Here is a 25,216-nt window from a genome sequence, read left to right on the forward strand (position 1 = left end):
CAGCTGCTTTACTTTTCATTCCCGATGTTACCACTTCCAAACTTCAAACTCTGGTTCTGATGTGGCCACCTCCTACTACCACACCACCTCCCCCCTCAGATATCTAATTTGCAATCAAAGCATCCCTTCAGTTCTCTTTGCCTTTCAGATGTGACCACCACCTTCCTATCGGATCCTGATGTCACAACTTTGCTTGCTACCACCATCTACCTTACTCTTTCCCCCTCAGCTCTCCCCCCATATTCCTGCTCTCCGCTGCTGCTTCCACTCTGTAGCCTTCACCAAACACAAGTCTCATGCAACCAACAATGTTGACCTGGGCTATCTGCTTTTATAGGGTGATCTCCCCCCCGCCCCTCAGGTAGGATGCTGGATGAGGGTCTACACCTGTGGTCTCCAAATGTTTGAGGGCGGTTGGGGTTTCTAGCTTCCTGTTGCTGAGGAGGCAGGTGAAACTCTCCATTAACCCAAGTGGCCATTTTGGAATTCATGAGCATGTATGAGAACTGCTTCTGATGAGACAAGCATGCGCTCAGATTTTGGGCAGGCAAGGTCACCTTAGGGGAGCTCAGGGTGATTCCCAGACTATGACCATGTAATCCCATGTGGTTTGTGGCTGTTTTGAGCATGCATGGTTTCAAAGATGCCGCCAGCGGGACAGAAAACCAAAAATCATGAAACCCATGAAAAGTTAGTCTGTGGTTTCCAGGGACCATGTGGCGCCCCACTGAGTACCTCCTTTGCGCCCTTATTGGGGGAGGCAGAGCTTTGACTGGGGCCAGGGGGGGGGGGGAAATCAGGTGGTACCAAAGTCAATGATGCCTTCCCAGCAACCTTGCCATAGGGACTGGAACCTAGGGCTCCTCCTTATTTGGTCCCCGGGCCCATCACCCACAGGATTGGGGATGTCCCCAGCGACCAGGCTCACTCTGCTGATAGTCTACAGAGCCATGTAGGGGCCTTCACATAGTTTTAATGTCCAGAGTGGTCAGAGCGCTCCATAGAGTTAAATAATAATAATAAATAAATACAACTGGAAAATGAATACATGTGCTTTAGAGAAAAGCTAAAGAATAGATTGTGGTATCGAATGGCTGGGAACAGATCCATTGCATGCAATAGTCAGTGGTACCCACAGCAACTCACAGATCCCGGCATTGCCTTACATCTGGAGGAATGGTAAACTCCTGACTTATCAAGAATGAAGTTTGGAAGCTGAAACCACCTGCAAATGCATATTCTAAAGTACCACCGTAAAACCTAATCCAGGACATTGCTAGAGCAGTTTCATTAGTCCAGCTTCCACATTAACCAGCGAGGTTCCCAGGGAGTGCATTGCTGCAGACCGAACACAAAGTGAAGGGTATTACAATCTGCAGGAAGGGAAAAGACATGCAGGTTGATTGCCAATACATGCATGGCTGGGTAGGAAATCAAACAAGACTGCCTTTTAACTGCAGATAAATTGTATGCATTCCAAATCCATACGATTGTTTAAACAGCAATTACATTTCTGATGAAACACCACTGAAGCTTTTTGTAATCACAAAGGACATCAAGTCTCTTGGGTCAATTAGATTAAGTGTAGGTTTCACTCAGTTACGCAATGGTTAAAATCATCTTCCTGACGTACCACCATAGGTTGAGGGACTAAAGATACATGTGCATAGAATTCCAAATAACTGCAACCACAGACGACATGCAACCACAGACGACATTTGCCTCCACCCTCAATGGAGCCAATGATCTGCATGTACTACCCATGGAAACAAAAAGCTCAACTCTCTCCCGCCGATTTGGGCTACTGCTTCAAAATGTCGCTACAATAGGAAGGCACTGCACCTGCATTCTTCTTTGTTTATTAGGGTATTTATCGGGCGCAAACCTAGCTTTATGAAGCAACAGTGCACTTCACAAGCAATGGGGGTGGGGTGTACATGGCGAGGGAAGCAGATTGGGGAGGAAGGGCCATTTGACAGCAAGGGATCTACAAGCAATCAATTGGGGAAACGGGAAGGAACAGAATGCCCAGTCTCAGGTTAGGTGGAAGTCAAAGGTGGTGTGAACCCAAGTGTTACTTCTTTGTACCCTTCCCTAAAAGCAAAACATCGGACACCAAACCAGCCTTCAGAAACTAGCTCCCACCATAGATCACCCTCAGCCCTTACCTTCTGCACCAGGTAGACGCTAGTGGCACGCTGGCTAGCCACTTCATCCAGCGCGGTTCCTTCCTGGAGAAAATAGCTGACATCTGCAATGTGCACACCAACTTCAAAGTTTCCTAAAAACATAAGTTGAGAAGTTTAGGGTCCAAATTCTTAAACGAATAGAAGACTTCAGATTCCGATGATCATAATTATACTTTTATCAATATTCCCTGTAGTTCTGTGAAGGGACTAACCAGGCACACACATGCCCACATGGGCCTCAGTGCAGCCTGTTACGGAGAGATAGTAAGCAATAAATTGAGCCAACTAGCCCATCAGGAGATCAGCTACTGGCCCCCCCACGCTGAGTAAGTGAGGACTGCCCCAAGAATGTGATCAAACCAAATTTATGAATAGGATCGCACTTGGGTCTGACAAGCTGCGCTTCCAAATGAGTTGATAGGACATACCAGAGGAATCCATTCAGAAGACAAAGTAGTAAGAAGCTGAAAAGCAAAATGTTCGTAAATCTTCTATTGTTAACATGCACAGCTATACACCAAAAACACTTGGAGAAGGATGCATGTTCTGGGTAAGATTGGGACGCATCAACAAGATCGTCATCAATAAAACAACAAAGTAAAATATCCAATGCAAAGTTACCTTTCTCTTCATCCCCTTCCCAACAAACAAACTGCCCTTTTTTATTATTATTATTATAAGGGTATTTATTGAGCGTTGACCTAGATTCAGGAAGCTATGTAGTGCATTACAATTATAGGGGGAAGAATATGGTGAGGGATGCAGAGAAACACGGGAGCGGAAAGCTAAAAGGTGAGGGTGGGCAGATTGGTAGCAAGGGATCTACAAGCAATCAGAGAAGGAAATAGTGGGGAGCACATCACCCAGTCTCAGGGAGAATGGTGAGTGGAGAGTGTTGACCTAGGTGTTCGGGAGGAACCATTCATTGGTGAAGAGGGTCTTCAGCTCCTTCTGGAACTGTAGAAACGAGGGGGCAGAGGGTGAGTGTGATATATGATATGATATTTATAATGCCCCTATACACAAGTGTTTCAAGGCGCGACGAGGCAAGGGAGGGGGGACAAAGCAAGGCCAGACAACGATCCTACGAGGCCAGGTGTCATTCAGATCACGCAAGTGCATGGGATGGGGTGAAGGAAATTGGAGGGGGAGTGGGAGGGCAAAGGCACAGTGCAGTAAAAGGGAATAAGTAATCACAAAAGTAAAGTAACGGCCAGCAGGAGGCAAGTGCATAGGTAAGTACAGAAAGCAGGTGTCAAGTGCTGGTGGTGGCACTGTAGGGATACAGGAACAGTCCCAAGTATGGGGGTTGCCACGCAGGCAGTTCAGGTGTGTGTGACTGACAGGGAAGGGACCTGGGCCCGAGATCAGAGGGTGACCAGGTAGCCAGTGCAGTTTCAGCCAGGAGGTCAGCAGGGGAGAGGAGGAGAAAAAGCAGAAGCAAAGAGAAAGGTTTTGAGGTGCTTCCGGAACCAGAGATAGTTCTCCTCAAGTCTCAGGGAGGCTTTTCCAGAGGGAGGCCCAGCCGAGGGAAATAATCTACCACCAACTCATTGCTTGGAGTAGTGACTGACCTTGAGGGAGCTGGAGGCGGACGCGCGCAGGGCTTGGGAAGGGAGATATTTAGGAAGAGAGAGTGGAAGGTATTGAGGCCCCAGAAGGCCTTGTGGACAATGCAGAGGGTTTTGAACTTAATTCTCGCAGCCACTGGGAGCCAGTGCAGAGATTTCAGTCCTGGGGAGATAAGATCCCTTGGCCTGAGGCCAAGGGCAAGTCTCGCAGTCATGTTCTGGATGAGTTGCAGAGGGCGGAAAGTAGAGGCAGGCAGATTTAGAAAGAGGCTGTTGCAGTAGTCCAGCCTAGAGAGAACCAGAGCTCTGGAGACAGTGAGCTTCTGGGGGAAGGAGAGGAAAGGAAGAATACCTCTGAGGAGGTGCAGCTGGTAGTGTGACTTCTTAGAGATGTCAGAGATGTGAGGAGTGTGTGGAGTCAAAAATGACCCCAAGGTTTTTAGCCTCACAGGTGGGAGCAGGAAGAGGGCCAAGAGGCCGGTGATGTTGAGGTGGTTCCAGAGACTTGGGGCGTAGTCAAAGAAAAAGCCTGTCTTCTGGTTCTTTCCTCCCTGAAACGGCAAAGTTCAAGTTTGCACATGTCCTCACTTCTGATGGATCGTAGGCCTCCAGAGATGCTGAGTTTCTCATTGAAGTAGGTAACATTTCAGGGTCACCATATTTTAGATGCAGCAGGATTTGAAGATGATACAGCAAGTGCAGTTCGATGAGAGTCAGGGTGATGTGGTCCAATTTGCAGAGTCCTTTGCTGAGATGTGCTTCAGCATGCAAGACATCTCAGGGGTGCCAGGGTAGTTGCTGCAAGACATTCCAAAAGGCATTGCCACCGTCAAGGTGGGAGAGGACCAAGGCTGGACAGAAGAACTGAAGTTGGCTTGATTTTCTGCAGGAGAGAATGTCGATACCAAGCTGTTTGTGTCTTTCTTGCTATGTGCTGTTTGAGAAGTGTGTGAGGAGTCAGGAATGAAGCTCAGACACAAGTTTGCCATGTTTTTGGTTAAAGACTTTTATTCAAATGAAAGAAAGGAGTTAGGAAAAAGCCTTTCTGACCCTGATCTAAGAGGAATTTCCATACCTAAACCAAAACTAAGCATCTGTCTGTGTCAGTATGTCAAAAAGAAAATTGTCCCATGTCCAAAGTTCTATTCTGACCCGCACACTAAAACTAAACTGTAAGTTGAAAAGGGGAAAAGCCTTTAACCTTGGAAGGTTCAGAAAAGAGTTGTTAAAGGAAGAATAAATGGTTCAAACTAAAGTTCTTCAATTAAGAAAGTCTTTGCTTCAGAGGGTAGTTCCCTTCCCCTGGATTCTTCTTTACTCCTTGAGGTTGTAGAGGAGGAGCAAAGTACCCCTACTCAGCCTGCCCCACCTACATTACCTGAAATGTATGAACCAAAGTATGTGATGTATACTGAACACTTAAACCAGCAAAGAGAAGAGTGTGGACTCTGTGCAGTACCCATAAGAATACCTATACCTAAGCGAATATGGGATGTAAAGTACCCAATTGAGGAAACCATCCTTGCATCCAAGATAACATGATGGCCATTCGAACGAGATTCCTGAAAAAACAAAGAAGCTAAATGACAAAGATGAATGGTGACGTCATACAAAGCTGAATCGATATCCATATAAAAAGATAACCAGACCAGAGAGGCAGACGATTTATAAAACAGAAATACCAAAGATAAGTGACATCTTGGGTTCAAGATGAAGAGACCTATGCCACAACCCTGATGAAGATACTTAGTTTAAACGTTTACAGATGCAATGGAACGCAAGCAGCAAAGCAATCATGAAGCTAGCCACATGCTTAAATACATTAGACCGTGGCAAGAGCCAACATATACCTTAATAGATACATATGGACAAAAAAGGAATGTTTCCACTACATATAAAGCAGTACTGAACAACGAGGAAGGCCTCATTGAGTGTCGCAGTTGAGAAAAAACAATTTAATTAAAACAGAAAATATTTCAGTTAAGGAGTTCACTGAGTCAAGAAAGCCAAGATCTTATCAAACTAGAAATTGGCTGACATTTCATACAATTAAGGTGATAGAACAGAAGCTCCTGTTCAAGAAGGTCAAGCAGAAACAAGAGACGTCAGAGGACTATTGAAGAATAAAATCAAACTCACAAAAAGGCTCAATTCATGGTGTCCAGTCACGTGATGGAAGAAAGTTGGATGGATGAGAGGAGAACAGCACCCACTCAAGGCCAATTTCAAAGTACTAATTGACACTGGACCATCGAGGGGATTATGGATCACATTTTTAATTGGTGGGAAGCTGGTATCAAGACAAGCTCCCCAGCACCTGGTTGTTCGGTCTGCATGCTGCTCACATTTAGTGACATTCATAGTGGCCATTTTGAAGGGAGAGCTCAGTTGCCCCACCTGATGTTAACTATCCCATTACCTCTCTCTGTTACTCCATACAGATAGAGAGCCTATGCTTAGTTATTCACTAAGAACCAAACCCGCTTCCCGATAAGTTTCTGTAGTTTGCGACGTAGGACGACGTTGGTAATGACGCAGGTCAACACATCAGCTATGACCAATTATGGGAGAACCCATCTTTCTTATGAAGTAGTCAGAGTCAGAGTATTGTGCGATTGCGGATGTCCGTTGCGCTCTCCCTTTTAAATACTTACATTAAAACAGCCAAACTTTTGCCAAACTATTTGTGTTGTTTTGATTATCGATGTTTGATTAGAATCTGCATCCCCATCTATCTTAAGGGTACTGCTATTCATCTTAAAGGGCTGGAAGCCTCCAGTTCACTTGGTAGCAGAGAGGATGTTTAGGTAAGATACCATCGGCCGTCAACATAGGTAATTTTTTAGTCTCTGCAATACGCACAACCTTTGCCATTCAGCTGACAGGACGTAAAGCTCCCAGTAGATAGTGTTTAGAATAGGAAAAATCCTTGCAAGGAAAGGTTTGACGGGACCCCTATTTTCAGATAGAAACCACTCCCACATCTACGAGAAGCGGATCGGAAAGCGGCTCGAAGAGGCGGTAACGAAGGCGGTGATCCCGAGGGTCTGAAGACGAAAAACATGCAAACAATGAGTGAACAGACCAACAAGTGTGGCAAAAGAATGCATGCATAGTAAATAAAGAAGAGTAACAGAGGGAAGCGGGATAAAATATGATGCAAGAGTAAGAGTGTAATATGGGATACATTACTCACCGTAATCTTATTTCTGATGCTTGTATCTGCTTAGATTCACATGCTGTGCATAGGCCGACATCTAGTGGAAGCTGCAGAGCATTACAGTTTTTCGCAACTCAAAAATGGGCGTCGAAATAGAGCGTGCCAGTAATACTATACCTATTGTGACGTCCCCTGTACTGATGATCCCTCACACATGTAGATCCCTCAGATTGTATTTTTTCTGACATGGAGTAGGGTGGGAACAGAGTATCCAAGCAGATAAGATAGATAATACTACAAGCATCCATGCGCCTTCTCTCAGAGGGGAGTAAAGGTGGGCGCATGTGAATCTAAGCAGATACAAGCATCAGAAATACGATTACGGTGAGTAATGTATCCCTTCTGAGGCTTGTGGAATCTGCTTAGATCACATGCTGTGCATAGATTAGCGAGCAATGTTAGAAGAAGGAAGTGGGATATGAGAAGGTTCATGAGCAATCAAATGTCTTAGAACCGCTTGTCCCACTTGTGTATCTGTCTTGGAATGAGTGTCAATGCAGTAGTGCTGAGTAAAGGTGTGAATAGAGCTCCATGCAGCTGCTTTGCAAATACTGTCTAATGGAACATTTGCAATGAAAGCCAGAGTGGCTCCAGTACGTCTTGAAGAGTGGGCCCTTGGCGTAAAAGGCAGTGTTTTGTCTGAAAGGGAATAGCACAGTTGGATACATCTGACTATCCACTTAGAGATGGGATTTTTAGAGACGCGATCTCCTTCTCTGCCTGGCGCCATGGAGACAAACAGTTGATCTGTTTTCCTTAGCAGTCTGGTCTTTTCTACGTAGTAGAGGACCGCTCTCTTCACATCTTATGTGAGGAGTTTCACCTCAGCAGAGCTTTCGGGTTCCTGGAAGAAAATCGGTAGCTCAATAGACTGGTTAACATGGAATTTGGAAATTAACTTAGGTGGGAACCTAGTGTGAGTGCGTAAAACCAGTTTGTCCTTATGTATAGTAAAGAAAGGATCTTGCACTGACAGAGCTTGCATTTCACTGACCCTTCTTATAGAAGTGATGGCTACTAAGAAGGTAGTTTTGTAAGTCAGGTGTTTGAGACTAGACTTGTGCATGAGCTCAAAGGGAGGTCCCATGAGCTTAGCAAGTACCACATTAAGGTCCCAACCTAGTGAAGGGTGGAGTCTCTTTACCCCTTCCATTAATGCTTTTACAACTGGCACCTTCCACCATGACACTTTGTTATGGGAAGTGGTGTAGGCTGATAAAGCTGCCAGGTGTACTTTTAGTGAGTTAAATACTAACCCTGAATCCAATAGGTGGCGCATATAGGTGACCACATTAGAAGGAGTACAATCAACGGGGTTGATTTGCTTATTCTGGCACCAAATAATGAATAATTTCCATTTATGATAGTACCAGTGCCTCGTGGTCGGTTTTCTTGACTCCTTCAAGATATCCATACATCTCTGAAGTAAATTGAGATGTACGAACTCTATGACTTTAGGAGCCATGCTGCCAAGTTCATTGAGTTGGGTTGAGGACGCACTGTTAGCCCCTTGTGCTGGGAGAGTAGGTTGTACCAGCATGGGAGTTTGATGGGGTTGCATACCGCCAGTTTGCGTAGGTGTGGATACCATGGTTGTCTCGCACACATGGGAGCAACCAGGATGAGCGTCATCGGTTCTCTGTGGCTCTTGTTCACCACTTTCCTCATCAAAGGGGTTGGTGGAAAAACGTAGGCAAATATCCCTGACCAATTAATCCATAGGGCGTTCCCCTTGGAGCCTGGCTGGGGGAACCTGGATGCGAAGTCTGGGCACTGCCCGTTTTCGCTTGTGGCGAATAGGTCTATAGTGGGGCAACCCCACTGAGAGAAGAGGTCTCCTACGACCTCTTCATGTAGACGCGACTTGTGTTCCTCTGGGAGGGGATCTCTGCTCAGAGCGTCTGCTAGCGAGTTAAGTTCCCCTGGAAAATGTTGGGATGACAGGTAAATCTTCCGTTTGAGTGTCCATTTCCAAACTTTCTGGGCAAGCTTGGACAGATTGGGAGAACGAGTGCCCCCTTGTTTAAGTAAAACATTGCAGTCGTGCTGTCTGTAAGGATCTGCACTGACTGGTTGGATAGGAGGTGTTTGAATGCCCGAAGCGCTCTGAAGACTGCCAGAAGTTCGAGCAGATTGATGTGGTTCTGAGCCACTGTGTGAGACCAGAGACCCTGAGCTGTATGGTGAAGGTAGTGAGCTCCCCACCCTGCCAGGTGTTCAGAAGATGTATTTATGTAGTTTATCCCCTTTCTCATGACTAGAGGAGTGTTTCCCAGTGTTTTTAGGGGCCTCTGAGGGGTTTGACGCCTCACGTCGAGGTTCGGAGGTGCGATTCAAAGAAGGGCATTGAATCTCAGGTGCACGGTCAGATGCCTCGCGTCTTGCCTGTGGAGGGTAGAGGGCGGAATCGTCATCTGACGAACGGGCCTCAGGGACTATTGATAGTGTGACACCTTTATCAACCGAAGACGGTTGGGCTTTGTCATGCCACGAACGGGAATGCCCAGAGGATAACGATTTGTTGGACCACACTAGGTGTCTTCCGTTGCTGAACGATCGACACACGATGATGCGCTTAACGTGGGTAGCAGGTGTAGCGCTTTTGCTGCTGCGTGTTGTCTCCGCAGTTGTCTGAAGTCACCCGAAGCTTGCAAGCTCGACAGGTAGCCTCGGGATGGTCGCATGGGAGACACAGATTGCACGTATTGTGCTTATCCACCCAGGAAAACGTCCTGTTACACTTTGGGCAGAATTTGAATGGAGCACTCTCCATATGTTATAAAATGGAAGCGGGTGGGTGTATGTATGAAAAAGGTGGGAAAGAAGCCTGTATGACCACCCGCCACGCTCCCTACTGTACAGGGCCGAGGCCAGAGGCCTTCCAAGGCTCAAAGTCCGTTGTGGCAGTTCTCGACGGCTGACTTCCTCGATCTTCACCTGAGTCGATCTTCGGCATACAGTAGAAGTTAAAGGGGAAGTATTAACGGGAATTATTAACTATCAATGGCTAAGCGCCGAAGGAACTCTCTGCAACATGCATCAGACTAGTATGGTGGAAAAAACAATCAGAGGGACCTACACGCGTGAGGGATCATGGGTACAGGGGATGTCACAATAGGGCTACTATTACTGGCACGCCCTATTTCGACGCCCATTTTCGAGTTTCGAAAAACAACTGAAATACTCTGCAGCTTCCACTAGATGTCGGCCTATCCACAGCATGTGAATCTAAGCAGATTCCACAAGCCTCAGAAATATGTATACGGGAAACAAGATATTCATTGACCCAAGTGTGGCCAAGTAATATATGTGGAAAAATAGTCTCGAGTGGAGACACACTATGAGGATTATCCATGTTCCGAGACTTTAAAGCGTGCTAGCAGAAACTTTTAATTCAGAGCCCCCTTTACGTGGGACATATAGGAGACGAGATTGGTTAAAGACTTTCTTAAAGGAATTAGCTTAAGTTCCAATCAGAGCAGATCTAGAGGGTAAGAAGAATCTTAGAGGAAGATCGTGAGTTGTACATACATGTGGCCGGTCGAGTCTGTTTTGTTTTATGTGGTTGTGAGGTGATGTCAGAATTGAAAAAATACATTTAAGTAATAGAAAAACGTGAAGTTAAGACACAAAATTGATTGTTTTAAGATTAAACTTTGATGGTTGTTTTTTTAGCAAGATTAAAGTAAAAAATGGCATTGTGGCAGGATTGGAGCTTGCGATGGTTGGTGCTCGCTCACAAGTATGTTGATTGAGACGTAAAACTGAAAACTAACTAAAGCATAAGCAAAGTGGTAGCAAAGAGAAAAGTAAAGGCTAAGAAATGGAAGACGATACGCCATTAGTGCATCTTTGCAAACAGCTACCAAAGCACCTGCTTAAATGTAAACAATACAGTGCAGAATGGGTTAAAGGGACCGTAGATAAAATGTTCATGCCATGGCCACAAGGTGGGTCATTATGGAGAGCAGTTCTGCAGCATATAACGACATAGTTGCATGCTGCGTACACAGGAAAAAGTTAGAAAAGCGCTTAGCGAGTCTAGAGCTTTGGAAAATGTATGAACACGCTAAGGAGGAGCCTCCTTTAGACTGGATACTCAATATATGCAAAGTGGGGGGTGAAGAGCCTTCTGCTCCGCCCGCCCCATCTGAAATAAAAGACGAGATTAAGAAAGACAAAGGGTTATACCCATTTAGAGAACTTAAAGCGAAGGGATATAGCAATCCGTCATATGAGTCACCTATGCAAAGTAGTGACGAGGGCCCAGAGAAAGATACTGAGAAAGATATAACCTCCAAAGTCTCGAGGGACAGCAAGAGACGCAATAAGGAGAGAAGCGATCGAACAAGCACATCTCTAGACATAAGGAGAGAAATAAAGAGATGGAAAGGAGAGAAGGATAAAACTGATGAGAGCTCTTACAGAACGAATGGTTGGGAGGTCAGATTTTAGTAGGCATCGAAGATGTAAGACAAAGGGGGAGATCAAGACGAACAAGACAGAAAAGGCAAAGAAATGGAGGAACCATTGAAAGATGAAGGAGCGAAAAGAAAAGATAGACATAGACAAGAACAGTCATATCAAGATGAGCAAGCTTAAAAACAAGAGCATAAGGACAAAGAAAACGTGATTGCAGACTCCTGAAGGAAAAGAATCGCAAAAAAGGACGATGCACGAAAAGGTGAAGAAGCAAAATTAGTTCAGAAAAAGCTATTGAAGTATGCCATTGAAGGGGCAATGTTAACTAACATAGGCAGATCAAATTTGCAGCAGGCAGTGTGCATGCCACAAGTAAATAACCAAAGACAGTTTGATCAGACAAATAATGGATATGCTCCACGAGGAAGGGGATATCGATGGAGGTTGGCAAGGTAATCAAGCGTATTGGCAGAATAATCAGGAAGGGTTCCAGAATATGCAAAATGGTAATCAGAACATGCTATATGGGCAGATAGGAAGACTGACCGCTCGTATGTTGGACATGTGGAATGACAGGGCACATAGCTTGTATGTGTAGAAGCCAAGGGATGGTACAGAATGATCAATTTTCAAGACAGGGAACGCCTAATCCACCTGCATATTCGCAGCAGGGCAGAAATTAATTGCCCAAGATCAAACAATGCAGCAGCAAGCGCTGAGAGTGCAGCAAGGCTTGCAATCACAGCAAGTAACAGGTAATCCACTGCAAGGACAATCGCAGCAATCTCCTATGCAACTTCAGCAGAACACGAACACAGAACCGTCTATGATGCGTAGAATAGGAGGTGTTACTTTTGATGGAGGAAATCCATTCATGAGTGATGAGTGAGACTGTAGCCGAAATAGGACAACTCACTGGGAGACCTGATGTGTTCAGTCCCATCTATTACGCCGAATCCTCACAAGGAGCCAAGGGTAGATGTAATTATTGGGGGCAAAGCTTTTTCCTTCTTAGTGGACACGGGTGCAACTCGCTCGTGAATACGTGAGGGGATATTTTCAATGTCTGGAGATGCGATGAATACTCTGGGCTTTACAGGAGCAATAAGTCGTGTTCCTTTTACAAAAGAATTACCAGTCTCCATTTGAGAATGCAATATGACAGTGCCACTGCTTTATTCGAAGCAAACACCTGTCAACATATTAGAACGAGATTTAATGATGAAAATGAATATGACCATTTTGTTTACAGACGATGGCATAGTGCATTCCCGGAATTGAGCATACTATCTAAACGTGTACAAAATGATCAGGTTATACGCAGGGCAGATAGCGCCTAGAGCGATACCACTGGAACCTGAAATGTTACATTATGGGATATGTGTTTTGTTAACATTTGTATTTTATTTATTTGTATAGCGCAACAGGCCCAGGGGCAACCGGCCGCATCACTTAGTTACAACATAAGAAAAACAGACAGAACCATGATTACAAAGTTTACAAGTATAATACAGAATTTACAGGTATAATAATAGCAATGAGAGGACAAGCAGATTACATGTACAAATTAAGCAGAGAACCCAGAGCTAAATGTCCTGGGCGGCCAGCCAGGTTTTCGTTAGGTGTTTGAATCTCGGGAATGAGGGTTCTGCTCTAAGTTCATTAGGAAGCGTGTTCCAGAGTTTAGCTGCCAAGATAGGGAAGCTAATTCCACCTGATCTTTGGAGATTGAAACGTGGAACCTCAATGCAGTTTAAATGAGACATTCTGCGGGGTCTAATGGAGTTGTGGAGGGCAAATTGGTTGGCCAGGGAGCTTGGTTATGAAGGCATTTGTCGCTAAGAGCCAGGGTTTTCAGGGAGATACGGTGTGGGACTGAGAGCCAGCGAATATTGCGTCTGGTGTCGGATATGTGTTGGCGCCTGGGAATGTTGAGGGCAGCTCTAATCGCATTGTTTTGGACAATTTGTAACTTGTTTAGGTTGCACAATTGGTACCTAGGTACAGTGCATTGCAGTAATCAATCTTGGATAATACAAGAGTTCTATCCAGGGTGACACAATTGGTTGCAGAGAGGAAAGGGCAACAGGCTGTAATAAGCTTGCAGGTTTATGCCGCTGCGGAAGAGACTGAGTTAGTTTGTCTGGTCAGGGATAGGGTCGAGTCAATGTAGATCGCTAGGGTTTTTGTGTCGTTGGCGGTTGGGATAATATTCCCATCGATGATGAAGGACTTGAACGCAGGGTCGAGTTTGGTAAGCTTTTGTGGCGAACCAAGAATAAGGAGCTCAGTCTTTTCATCATTAAGACAGAGTCCGTGTTGAGCCATCCACGCCTGGATGACCTGGTAGATGACATTGATAGCGAGGGAGTCAGCCATGTAGTCACCTGAGATAGGGATTAGTATCTGGGTGTCGTCAGCGTAGTTGGTGTAAGTGACACCCAGATAGTCCAAGATATCGAAGAGAGGTTTGGTGAACACGTTATACAACGTGGGTGAAACACAAGATCCTTGTGGCACGCCACAGGAGACGGGTGCAGGTGGGGCGGCTGCTAGTGGAGAGAACACACGCATAGATCTATTGTCTAAAAAGGAGCTAATCCAGGTTGTAGCTTTATCAGAGAAGTGTGCAGCTGATTTAAGGTGGTGGCAGAGGATTTCATGATTGACAAGATCAAAGGCCGCCGAGAGGTCCAAGAGGAGTAAGAGAGCAAGTTTGCCTTTGTCTTTTAGATCTTCAATCTGTGTTTTTAAATCTATGAGGGCAGTTTCAGTGCCGTGACGTGGCCGGAATCCAGATTGCCTAAGTCACAAGAGTTTGTTAGATTCAACGTAATCTTGAATTTGTAGATATGCTGCACGGTCGAGGATGTTTAGTAAAAACGGGACCGTGGTGATTGGCCTGTAGTTTGTGGGTATACTAGCGTCCAGGGTAGGTTTTTTCAATAGGGGGATGACCCACGCGTCCTTTAGATTGTCAGGTACGATCCCAGAGCTAAATGAAGAGTTGATGAGCGTAGTAATGAATGGCGCTAGGTCATGAGCTGCTTCCTTGATTATAGGTGCCGGGCAGAGGTCGCCTTGGCAATTGGTCGGTTTAAGGCTGGTGATGATCTTTTCCACTTCGGAAATGGAGAGTGGAGAGAAACTAAAAGGAGTCTGAGAGTCTGGGATGGGATGGTTTAGGGTGGGGATGGGGTTGGGTTGTGGGTTGGATTGTAGGCTTCATTGATTGTAATTGATTTTAATTTGGAGGGTGGCAATCTTGCAGAGGGGAGCCTCTTGGATTTTGGTACACCAAGTGCCATCTTTGATGCAAGTGTCTGGTGCAGTGACAGGGGTTTCAAGTTCTTTTAGGATTCTAAACAATTCTTTGGTGTTGGATTTGGCTTGTTCGATACGTTTATTGTAGGTGTCTTTTTTAGCCTGGAACATGGCTTCCTTGTAGTTAAGGATTGCCAGGAGGAGGCACGATTTGTTGGCTGCGGACTGGTTGCTTTTCCAATGTGGTTCCGCAATTCGTTTTTCTTTGCGCAGGGTTCTGAGCTGGGGTGTTAACCAAGAGTTCAGGTGGGCTCGAGGTTTGGGTTTTCTCAGTTTGGATGGGGCGATGATATCTAAGGCTTTTTGCATAGCGAGGTTAAAAGGGGTCAACCATAGCCGTGGGGTCGGAGCATGAGCGAACCTGGTCATTGAGAGCCAGGAGGGGGAGGAGTCTGTCGCAAGTGATGTCACGTTTATTGCGGGTGGCAGTAGCCGGTGCAATGGTAGGAGAGAGGCTGGCAGGTTTGGACTGAATGTTAAACGTAATTAAGTTGTGGTCGGTCCATGCATACTGTTGGTTAGAGATGATATGGATAGGAAAATTGTGGGAGGCTAGCCAGTCGAGGGTTCTGCCCTTAACGTGGGTAGGTTGGTTGATAAGCTGTATGAATCCTGCATTCATAAGTATATTATCAATAGTCATGGCAGCAGTGTCGTTGGGATCAGTGAGGCCCAGGTTAAAGTCCCCTAATATCGAGGCTTGGGATTTGGTTTTGGTGTTATGAGTGATGATGTTGCAGAGGTCCTCAGCGAAGGTGGATAGCGGCCCAGGTGGCCGGTAAAGTAGATGGAAGGTGATAGAGTGGTTAGGAGTGACGACTAGTTTGGCTGTCAGTGCTTCCAAAGAGGAAACGTGATGCACAGAGGAGAGGTGGAAGTTTAGAGCATTTTTATGGATGATGGCAATGCCACCACCTTTGGACTGGTTAGAGTTACGATCGTGTCTGATAATGTTTTAACCTGGAGGGATGGCAAGGGAGAGCAGTGGGCCAAAGGCTGCGTGAAGCCAAGTTTCGGTGATAGCCATAAAGTCGAGGTCGAAGGTAAGAATAAGGTCAGCCACTTCTAGAGCGTGAGCCGTGAGTGATCTGACATTGATTAATGCACCCTTAATATTGCTAGTGTTAGGGAGTTTGGGGTGAGGTGATGATGGGTTTTTCAAGTGCGTGGATGCGGTGGAGGTCAGAGGCTGTTTGTTAAGATGCACAGAGTGATGGGAGGCGTGCGTGAGTCGCGAGCCAAGTCTGGCATTTCTCAGGGTGATGGAACATGGTATGTATGGTGAAGGTCTGGAAGCAAACGGTTGGAGCCATAAGGTTGGGTTGTTGAGGTAAGGGTTGGTATGGTGAGCAATGGACGGCATAGTCATGTTGTTGTGAAGATTGGGGTAGTGGAGGGAGGCGGTGGTGTAATTGGGTACTGTCCCACCGGTGTGCAATGTGAGGTAGAGTAGGGTGGGCAGTATTCTTGCAAAGAGAGTAGTGAGGGTGGAGGGCATGTTGGCCTAATACAGTCTAAAAGCAGATGCCTACCAGATCTACAAAAAGGGTGGTTGAGGTAGAGGTGCTGTTGTAGGCAATTGCACACAATGTAAAACAATAATAACAATGACCACCGTAGATGCAGTGGCGTGCACAGAAAGTAAGGCAGTAGTAACAGCGGTAGCAGTGTATTAGGGTACAGATACCTAGATTCGATTTTAGCAGAGGAGCCAAAAAGGCAGTCAATTAAAATGCAGAAAGGCACAAGTTCAAATGCATTAATAACGAACACATAAATGTGATTTGTCTATGAGGAGAGGTGATAGTAGAGATGTCTACCAGAATGTAGAGTACATAGGTCCGACTAAAGGTGGCGCACTGTTGGGAATGTTTTAAGCAACCTTAACGTCCAATGCAGTGACTGGGACACATAGCAGATGCCGGTAAGGTAATAAAGGGAGCAGATTGAGTGGATAAGGTAAGGGGCGCAGGTGGAGTAGGTAAGACTAATATGGATTACTCACAACCTCATAAGAAGCAAGCAGGGGGTTTGGCCCAGGGCTCTGGTCAGCTCAGGACTGTGTCTGGACAGTTGTTGGCCTTGCCCTCAGGGCCTTTCCCGGAAGGGCCGGCTTGCGCATCCCGGCGACTGATGGGTAGAGAAGTAGGGTGGGAGAGCCAATCATCCGGCTTCTCAGGTCAGGTCAGGTGAAGGAAGCACAGAGGAGGGGAGGCTTCAGAAGGCATGGGTGGCCATCTTGGAATGGATTTAGGCTCAAGTGCTGAAATGGTGGTCGAGTGGTTGAGGCTCAGTCAGAAGGACAGCCACAAATTTACAAAATGTGCAATGTGCAGCAAACGTTTGAATTGTAGTGCACAAACAAACCAAGAATCAATTTTAAATGGTTACCGCGCCTAATGCGCTAAGAATAACCCAGGGAGTCACAATTGCTAGAGCTAGGTGACATACCTTGGTGCAGTCCAGCACAAGGTGCAGCAGCAATGGGTCACTGCTCCAGCATGGCTGCTAGGTCTAGTAGGCAGAACCATGAGAATACCAGATGAGTTTCTATTTAGACGTCAGATACCCATGGACAAAGAGGAGGGGCGAATGTTCCCCTTAGACATAGAAGCTGCTATAGTCCGAGGAAATATGGCTTTGCTTGATACAACTGATAAAAGGTAGACGATTGAGCACAATAACTGCCATTGAGGAAGGTTGCAGAGTGACTGATGAGGACTTGATTGGAGATGACATAGCTGACGATTTTGTGATATTTGAAATGTGCATTACCTATTGGGTCAAGGCGATTAAGAGAGAAGTCCCGCAGAGAATGATGCTAGCAAAGATATGCCAACTTCATTATGGTCTACTGGCCCCTTTGGCGTAGGCTTACTGAAAGGAGTTGGGGAAGTGAAGATTAAATTGAAACCCGGAGCAATTTTACCTCAAGCACGACAATATCCCATGTCTAGAGAGACAGATGAAGGCATTTTTAAGACAATTTCCGCCATGATGGAACAAGGTATCTTAGTGACATCAGAGTCACCATGTAATACGCCAATTTACCCAGTGAAAAAATTGGAATGGGGGTTTTGGGGACTAGTGCAAATCCTTTGCCCAATAAACCAAATTGTAGAGGCCGAGTGCCCTCTAGTCCCGAACCAGTCTATAATTTTATGTAATATACCTGTTAATGCACAATATTTCACTGCGATTGATTTGAAAAATGCTTTCTTCTCAATCCCATTGCACAAAGATTTGCAAGATTTGACATCATTTACCTTTAGACAAGTGCGATTAAAAAGCATAAGGCTGCCCCAGGGGTACTGTGAGTCCCTATCAATTTTTAACAGAGTACTCCAGATGGACTTGAGCAATATTTCTTTAGAGAGCGTTGTGCTGCAATATGTAGATGGCTTTTTAGTTTGCAGCACCACAGAGGAAGAGTGCAGACGCAATTCTGTTCAGCTGATGATACTTGCTGACAAAGGTTACAAAGTTGACAAGGAAAAGTTACAATACTTTCAGCAAGAAGTGGTGTATATAGGCCAATTGATTTCACATGAGGGAAAGGTGGTCACCCCTGAAAGAGCGGAGGCCATTTTAAAAACAACCAAGCCACACACAATAAAACAAATGGTGTTGTTTAGGACTATGTAATTATGTCAGAGCACAGGTCTTTGACTACAGCTCATATACAAGGCCCCTTTTACAGGCCTTGAAAACAGCACAGGCAATGAAAGGAAAATTAATGTGGACTGAGGCAATGGAAGAAGGGTTTGATGAATTGAAAAAAACAATTTGCACAGCCCCAGTTCTAGGGATCCCCAATTATGCAGAGGAATTATTTTTATTCCCGCATACAGATGGTACTTTTATGACAGCAGTCCTCATGCAGAGAACCACGTTGGGGTACAAACCCCTTGCATATTACAGTGGAATTTTGGACTCAGTAATGAGAGATCACTTTCCATGCGAACAAAGTTTGGCAGCCGCCGCTTTCGCCATCGAAAAGGCTACAAGCATAGTGATGGGATGCTCAATGGCGTTTTTTGTTGAACACGCATTATTTGCTATATTAGAAAAACCGAAAGGCATGTTGACTACTCAAGGGGCTTCTGTCTATGAGGTAATCATATCAACTCCAGTGATTAAAATAGTTTGATGTAAAATAGTGAATCCAGCTAATTTTATAGCTGAGCCAATTACCGATGGAGAGCCTATACACGATTGTGCAAACTATGAAGAATTATGTAATGAGCTCCCTAGAGTAAAGCAGAATGCGCTTGCAGGGGGAGAGATTGTCTTCATTGACGGGTCTTCGGATCGATCAAAATGATGGGCAAAGATATACAGGCGACGTGGTAGTTTAACATCTGGCAAATTGAGAATTTCGAGTGCTTTTGAGTACTCTATTGCCATCTCATTATTCAGCACAAGCTGCAGAGTTATTGGCATTGATACTCGTATTTGAGAATCACGCAGACCAGGAAGTAACTGACCAGGAAGTGACTCTGCCAATGTGACGTCGACAGCGCACGCAGTATTAGCGCACTGGAAAAGAAGGGGCTACCGCCAAGCAGACAGCACACCAGTGCAGCACGCAGGCTTATTGGACAGGCTTATTAAGGCACTACAACTCCCAGTGGACATAACAGTCATTAAATGCGCAGCTCACACGAAGGGGACACATTTTATCTCGTGCAGAAATCAAGCAGCAGATGCTGAAGCCAAGCGCATAGCAAATACAGAGATGATGAATATTGAAACCATTGATGTGAATGAAAGAGTGACTGTGATGATGATTGGGATGAGGGATATAATCATATGCCTAAAACACAGAGTGGAGCTTCAAGGAGAAGCTCTGCAAGAGGAAAAGAACTTGTGGAAGCGAAGAGGGTGTTCTTTACAGGTAAAGCAGTGATGCCTATAGCCTTAATAAGGGTAGCGCTAGAACAATTACACTACCCAGCGCATACAACTAGGTAGAATCTTGCTGTAACCATTGCGGAGGATTGGTTTGTACCAAACCTAATGGAGCATCTTGTATTTTTTATGGTAAATTGTATTGTTTGCCAACAATTCACGGCTGGGCATACACTGTGCATAGTGAGGGGAGTCAAGCCAAGACCCAATGGCCCTTTTCAGCACTTGCATATCGACTATGTAGACATGATACAAGTTTGCAATGGATATAGATACCTATTAGCTGTAGTATGTCCTTTCTCTAGATGGATAGAGGCAGGTCCATGTACGCACCCAGACTACCTGTGCAGCTAAGTTCTTGGTGCGCAAAGTGTTTCCCAGATGGGGAATGTGCGAAGTAATGAGAACAGATAATGGACCTCACTTTGTTAATAAGAGTTTGAGCAGATCACCTCGTTGCTTGGTACAAAGCACAAGTTTTCTTCGGCTTATCATCCGCAAGGAAACGGCTTCTGTGAAAGGCTCAACGGCCTGTTAAAAGAAAGAATAGCTAAGTTGAAGCTTGCTTTGAAAAAAAGGGTGATTGCACTGCCTATCACTGGCATTGTATTCATTGAGGAACCAACCAGGTTCTGACCACCATTTTACGCCACACGAAATTGCGTCAGGAAGGCGAATGAGAATATTTTAATGCCTCCATCCCGAGTTAGAAGTGATGCTCAGCCAACGACCAAAAGTTTAGGACTTGAATTGTAAAACTATTTGAACGGTTTAATATCTAGGTTTTCTGTGAGGTCTGGACAGTTGCAGAGACGAGGGTGTAGTGCAGTACAGAAGAAAGATGCTTCAACAACCCAAACTCTCGAATTTCTACATCCAAGAATCTACCCAGGAGATAAGGTACTAATACGTAACCACACAAGGAAAAAGTGGGATGAGCCCCGTTTCAATGGTTCTTTCGTTTTTGAGGACGTGATGCCATCTGCTGTCAAATTGCAGGGTAGTCAAGCTTGGATCTTCCTGGGAGATATCAAGATCTACTCCAGAGAGACCTCTCTGCCTGCACCCCACAGCGAAGAAGCTACAACCATCGTGAAAGAACCACAGCACGTGCAGACAAGATCCATGACGAGGAAGGACGACGCATAACCCAACAAGTGGAAAGAAAGGAACCTACTAGTGGACTGTGGCTTAATTTGGACACTCCTTTTTTAGCTACAAATAAAAGGGTAAAAGGACACATTCGAACACTCTGTGCATCTTAGTTGCAGAGTAAAAGAAGATCTGCATTCTTAAAAGCCACAGCAGCTTATTGACTTTGGACTGAGGCATACTTAAGCCTTGAAGAAAAAAAAAGGATATGCCACATTTTGATTGTGGACACAGCAATTGGAAGAGGGTACAGTACCCAGATTCTTTTTACACAGAGTTCTTGTTTGGTTCTACTCATGGTTTTACCCAATGATGACCTTTCTAGGTTCATACTTGCGTATCTTGAGTGGGTGTTACGTTCTTATTGTAAGTTGGTGGGGAGAACTTGCCGTATTCCAGCTTATATTCAGAATCCTGACAATGGAAAACATATTAGAAGATTGCTCATAATCATCACTGAAGAGTTTTTGAAGTTGCCCAAGTTCAATGAGGAAACCACAAATGCCCTTATCAACGAATGCAGCACAGACTGGTCAGTGTGGTGTTCTTTTGTCTAATTGAAGAATACCCACATCTCGGAAGACACACAGACGTGGTAACTTTCCTAAAAGATCCAAGACATACTGTGAATTTAAATGTGCTCCTGAAAGGAATTATCATCCAGGTGGCAACCTATTCTGAAAGAAATCACAGAGCTGTGTAGAAACTTTCCTCTGAGGGACAGATCAAGGAATTTAATGAAGGACAAAACTCTTTGTTCATGCTGACAGGGAAGCAGCATGTCATCTGGACTAAAGCAGATTTGAGGCATTCATTGGGAACTAATAAATGAAGCAGATTTCAAAGAAGCTCACTGACGACATTTTTCTTCACGATAAAGGAACATTTGCATCCTGATTGGTAAAGAAAAACAGATTCAAGAGAGAAAGATAAAGTCACTCCTTAAGGCATCCAGAAAGCAGATAATTGGTCAAGGACGAATACTGAAAGAAGACAACAGCTTCCAGAAACAATCTGAAAATGCAGAGCCATTAAAGTTGTTTTTCCTTCCTTAGCATCAAATGTTCGAGATGGGAAACCAAAGTAGCAATATTGTGTTGCCCCATGAGGACAGACTTACAAATTGACCCAAAAGCAGATGCTGCAGGCTTACTTACCACTAAATCATCTACACATGTATCATATTCATACTCCCATTGCTTTCACTGACTGTGAGAACTGCTTTTAATATAGGAGCACATGATGCTAAGACTCCTGTATATGTTTCTGAGCAGAAGGAAATTGTGAGCGTGGCAACTACAAGGCAGCCTAGACCTCAACCTACATAGTCATTCCTGTTACAAGAAAAATGGGTAGATACCTGAGCTTGAAATGGATGTTATCAGTAATAAATCACACAGCACTTGCTTCAAACACTGCTTTTAAACGCCGGAGACAGGTTCTGCGGATCAGGCAAAGTAAGGGGTTGACAAAGGGGTTAAGGTGGTATGTAAAACAATGAAAATACAAATACACAGATAATGCATGAAGACACACCTAGTCCAGCAACGAAAGGCCCAAGCACAAGTCCCACAGAAAGATCAAGTGCAGAGATGATAGCAGAATCTTTATGGATGCTTTGAGCTATTGCTAGAAAAAGACAGGTGGATAAAGAAAGACTTGCTGAACTTTTTTCTATGCAGGGAACCCGGGCGGATGTTCCTGCAAACAAACCAGCCAGAAGGAGCTATGTTGATTCATTCAGAGATGTGGTCATAGAAAACTACATGAAGAGTTTGAGAACCAAAAGAAGCACCCAAGAAAATAATTATGAACTAAAGGATTATCTGGACAGCACAGCACACTTGGGAAACAACATATGGTACCAACACAAGAAAGAATTTGGAAGAAGGACGTCAGATGAAGAATGCTTTGTATATGTGCACCTGTTACGCTCACGTGGGTTCCACAGGGGGCGCCGAATGAAGCTGGACTGCAACGGTCGCCACCGATGTGACTCGTAATGTAGTGATGAGCCACTTCACTTGCCCTCCTAGTTTCGTCTGTCTGGCACGTAGGAGGATTTTCCTAGAGTGGTAAAAATGGTAAGTTAGCCGACCGCTATAAGGAGGTTTAACTCCTGCTTCTGCAGCCACCTTGTGTTCCCCTAATTATGTCTCACCTTATTGTTAAGAAGGATGGGCTCTCCATCCTGCGTCGGAATGCAGGGGTGCTCTGAACATGGAATCCAGTTAACTTCACTGATCCCTTAATCTTATGGCAGAGTTCAAGACAACAATGACTCAGAGGTAAGTCTTTTGCCAATCCAAAGTAGCATGCAATGCTTTAGAGTTCAGGTTGTCTTATAGTTCACTCTTGTACCTTTTCTTTATGTTTCTTCCTCTTGCAGAACTGTCTAAGACAGGTGTCTCTTCTCCGAAAGAAACAAGGTAGTGCCAAGGTAAGATTCAGTATTTGCACCAAGCAAAAGTCTTAGCAAGCAATATTGTTCATTCGTGTGATTAATCAATTGTCCTCTCTTTATTCTGCAGCTGCGGTGCTTCCCTGGAGCGAGGGACGTATGATGGTGACTCGTGAGACCTTGAGCGAATATTGCCTCAGGTAACTATCTTGCAGTGCGAGGTCGAATGTCTTTAGCGAGGCGCAGCTCACCTGTAAACTTTATCTTTTGCAGGTGCGGATGCTCGAGGGGCGAACTCGTCAGCGTGCCTCGCTGGATCGCATGGATGAATGGAGCATCGGTGAGTACTCCACGGCGCTATGCTGACTGTATAGCGCGGTAATTGGAGTTCCTTTTCTTGCAGGTGCGGCGACTCCCGGATGATTGCGTTGGCGAATGGTAAGGCTCTTGTTCTAATCTGCTCTCCTTTTCTCCTTTGCAGGTTCGGATCATGAAGAACAAGATGGGCGTGGCAGAGGACTGGATACTGGAGCTGCAGGCACGTTGAGCGTTACGCTGCAGGAGTGCAGAATAACGCGAAGCGTGTTCTGTTCTCCGGGCGTGGTTTAAATAGCCATCCAGAAGTATTTGTAACGCTCACCTGACTCCCACGGGGGCGCTGGCCTGGTTCGCGCTGCTGTGACCTCGTCTAAGGTGATGCGCAGGGTTCGGAAGACGGACTGGACCGGGCCCCAGATCTGGCTTGTCTGACTCGCAGAAGTATCCTTCTGTAGGTGAGAATAGGGGGTTAACTGTCTGCGGGGTAATGCAATTGGCCTCCCACTTACCCCTCTCACCCTCCTCAAAACCCTTCTGTGCTTCCCCGTAGCGTCTCACCTTAGGGTCTGAAAGGGCGAGCTCTCCATCCTGCTTCTGATGCAGGGGCGCGTTGGTATCCAGTTACGTCACTGGATTTTCGGATGGGTGAGAACCAAACTTGCTTGGCTTCCAGGTAAGTTTTTCTATAAGTGGTTCCCCTTGTGTCCATGCATTAATGTTCTAATGCTAGTGTCCTTTTCCCCATAGGGGCCGGGGTACGGAATGCCGGGGAACAGGCACCGACCCGAGGTGAGAGGTGAAATCCTTGTGGAAATCAGGTAAGTCTTTAATGAGTGTTTTGGTAATGTCTTTTCATTCACTCATTAACGCTGATGTCTTTTTCCCCTTAGGGGCCGGGGTCCGAAAATGCCTGGATGCGGCGCGGACCCGAAATGAAAAGGGAATGACCCAACAGGTAAGTCTTGACATGGAGTTTTAGCTTCCCTTTTCCCTTCTTTCTCTCACCTTTGTTCTTGTCTTTTTCTCCCTAGGCGCGGGGGCGCGACTGCGAATCCGGATGGTCGCTGCTGAACATGGAGGCGCCCTGTAAAGGCGAGTAGAATGCGGCGCTGCAGCGATCGATGCGATGTGCTTTTAAAAATAAATGTCTTCCTTTTCAGGATTGCCGGCGAAATGTCTCTGGGATGCAGATTTAGCAGGTGAGGCCTTTTCCTTCTTCTGTTCTCTTGTTCCCTTCCTTTGCAGGTGATTCAGGATGCTGGCAGGTGTGGCAGAAGTCAAGATGCAGGAGCAGACACGGTGAGCGTCCAGCTGCTAGATGCAGAACGCCGCGAAGCACGTGTGGCTGATCGGGTGTGGTTTAAATAGCCTTGGAAGAAGTTCCTAGAATGTGTCCTTCCTCCAATCAGGTATGTATCCTTCCCCGACCACGCCCGGGTGGTAAATGAGTCCCACAGGTAAAGTAGTTCCTTTCAGGCCTCAAGGAGGCCGGGGTTCTGCAGCATGGTCTGCATCAGGTAAGTGCACCCAAACACTTTCATAATGAGCCTGGCGCCTATGGCACCAGGACTGATGTTTTCTATGAGCCTGGCGCCATAGGCGCCAGGACGCTGTCCAAAGGGGCCCTATAAGGGGTTGCTGGGACCTTCCCCGGGGACTTGATGTCTGCTTTCGGCGACGCAGGGCCTGAGCCGGCTCCCCGGGAGCG

The 25,216-nt window shown here is 45.6% G+C and overlaps 1 protein-coding gene across 2 annotated transcripts in view; it reads right to left on the minus strand.

Annotated features, from left to right (window-relative positions):
* The window catches only part of DIS3L2 (DIS3 like 3'-5' exoribonuclease 2), a 2,640,663-nt gene that overhangs the window by 898,110 nt on the left and 1,717,337 nt on the right, over nt 1-25,216 (minus strand). For both annotated transcript variants that reach the window (XM_069617547.1, XM_069617548.1), the window contains one exon: nt 2,169-2,281. In XM_069617547.1, the coding sequence (XP_069473648.1) occupies nt 2,169-2,281 (113 nt within the window). The remainder of the gene's footprint in view (nt 1-2,168; nt 2,282-25,216) is intronic.

Source organism: Ambystoma mexicanum, chromosome 10 (assembly GCF_040938575.1).
Source record: "Ambystoma mexicanum isolate Mex_15411 chromosome 10, UKY_AmexF1_1, whole genome shotgun sequence".
NCBI classification, from domain to species: domain Eukaryota; kingdom Metazoa; phylum Chordata; class Amphibia; order Caudata; family Ambystomatidae; genus Ambystoma; species Ambystoma mexicanum.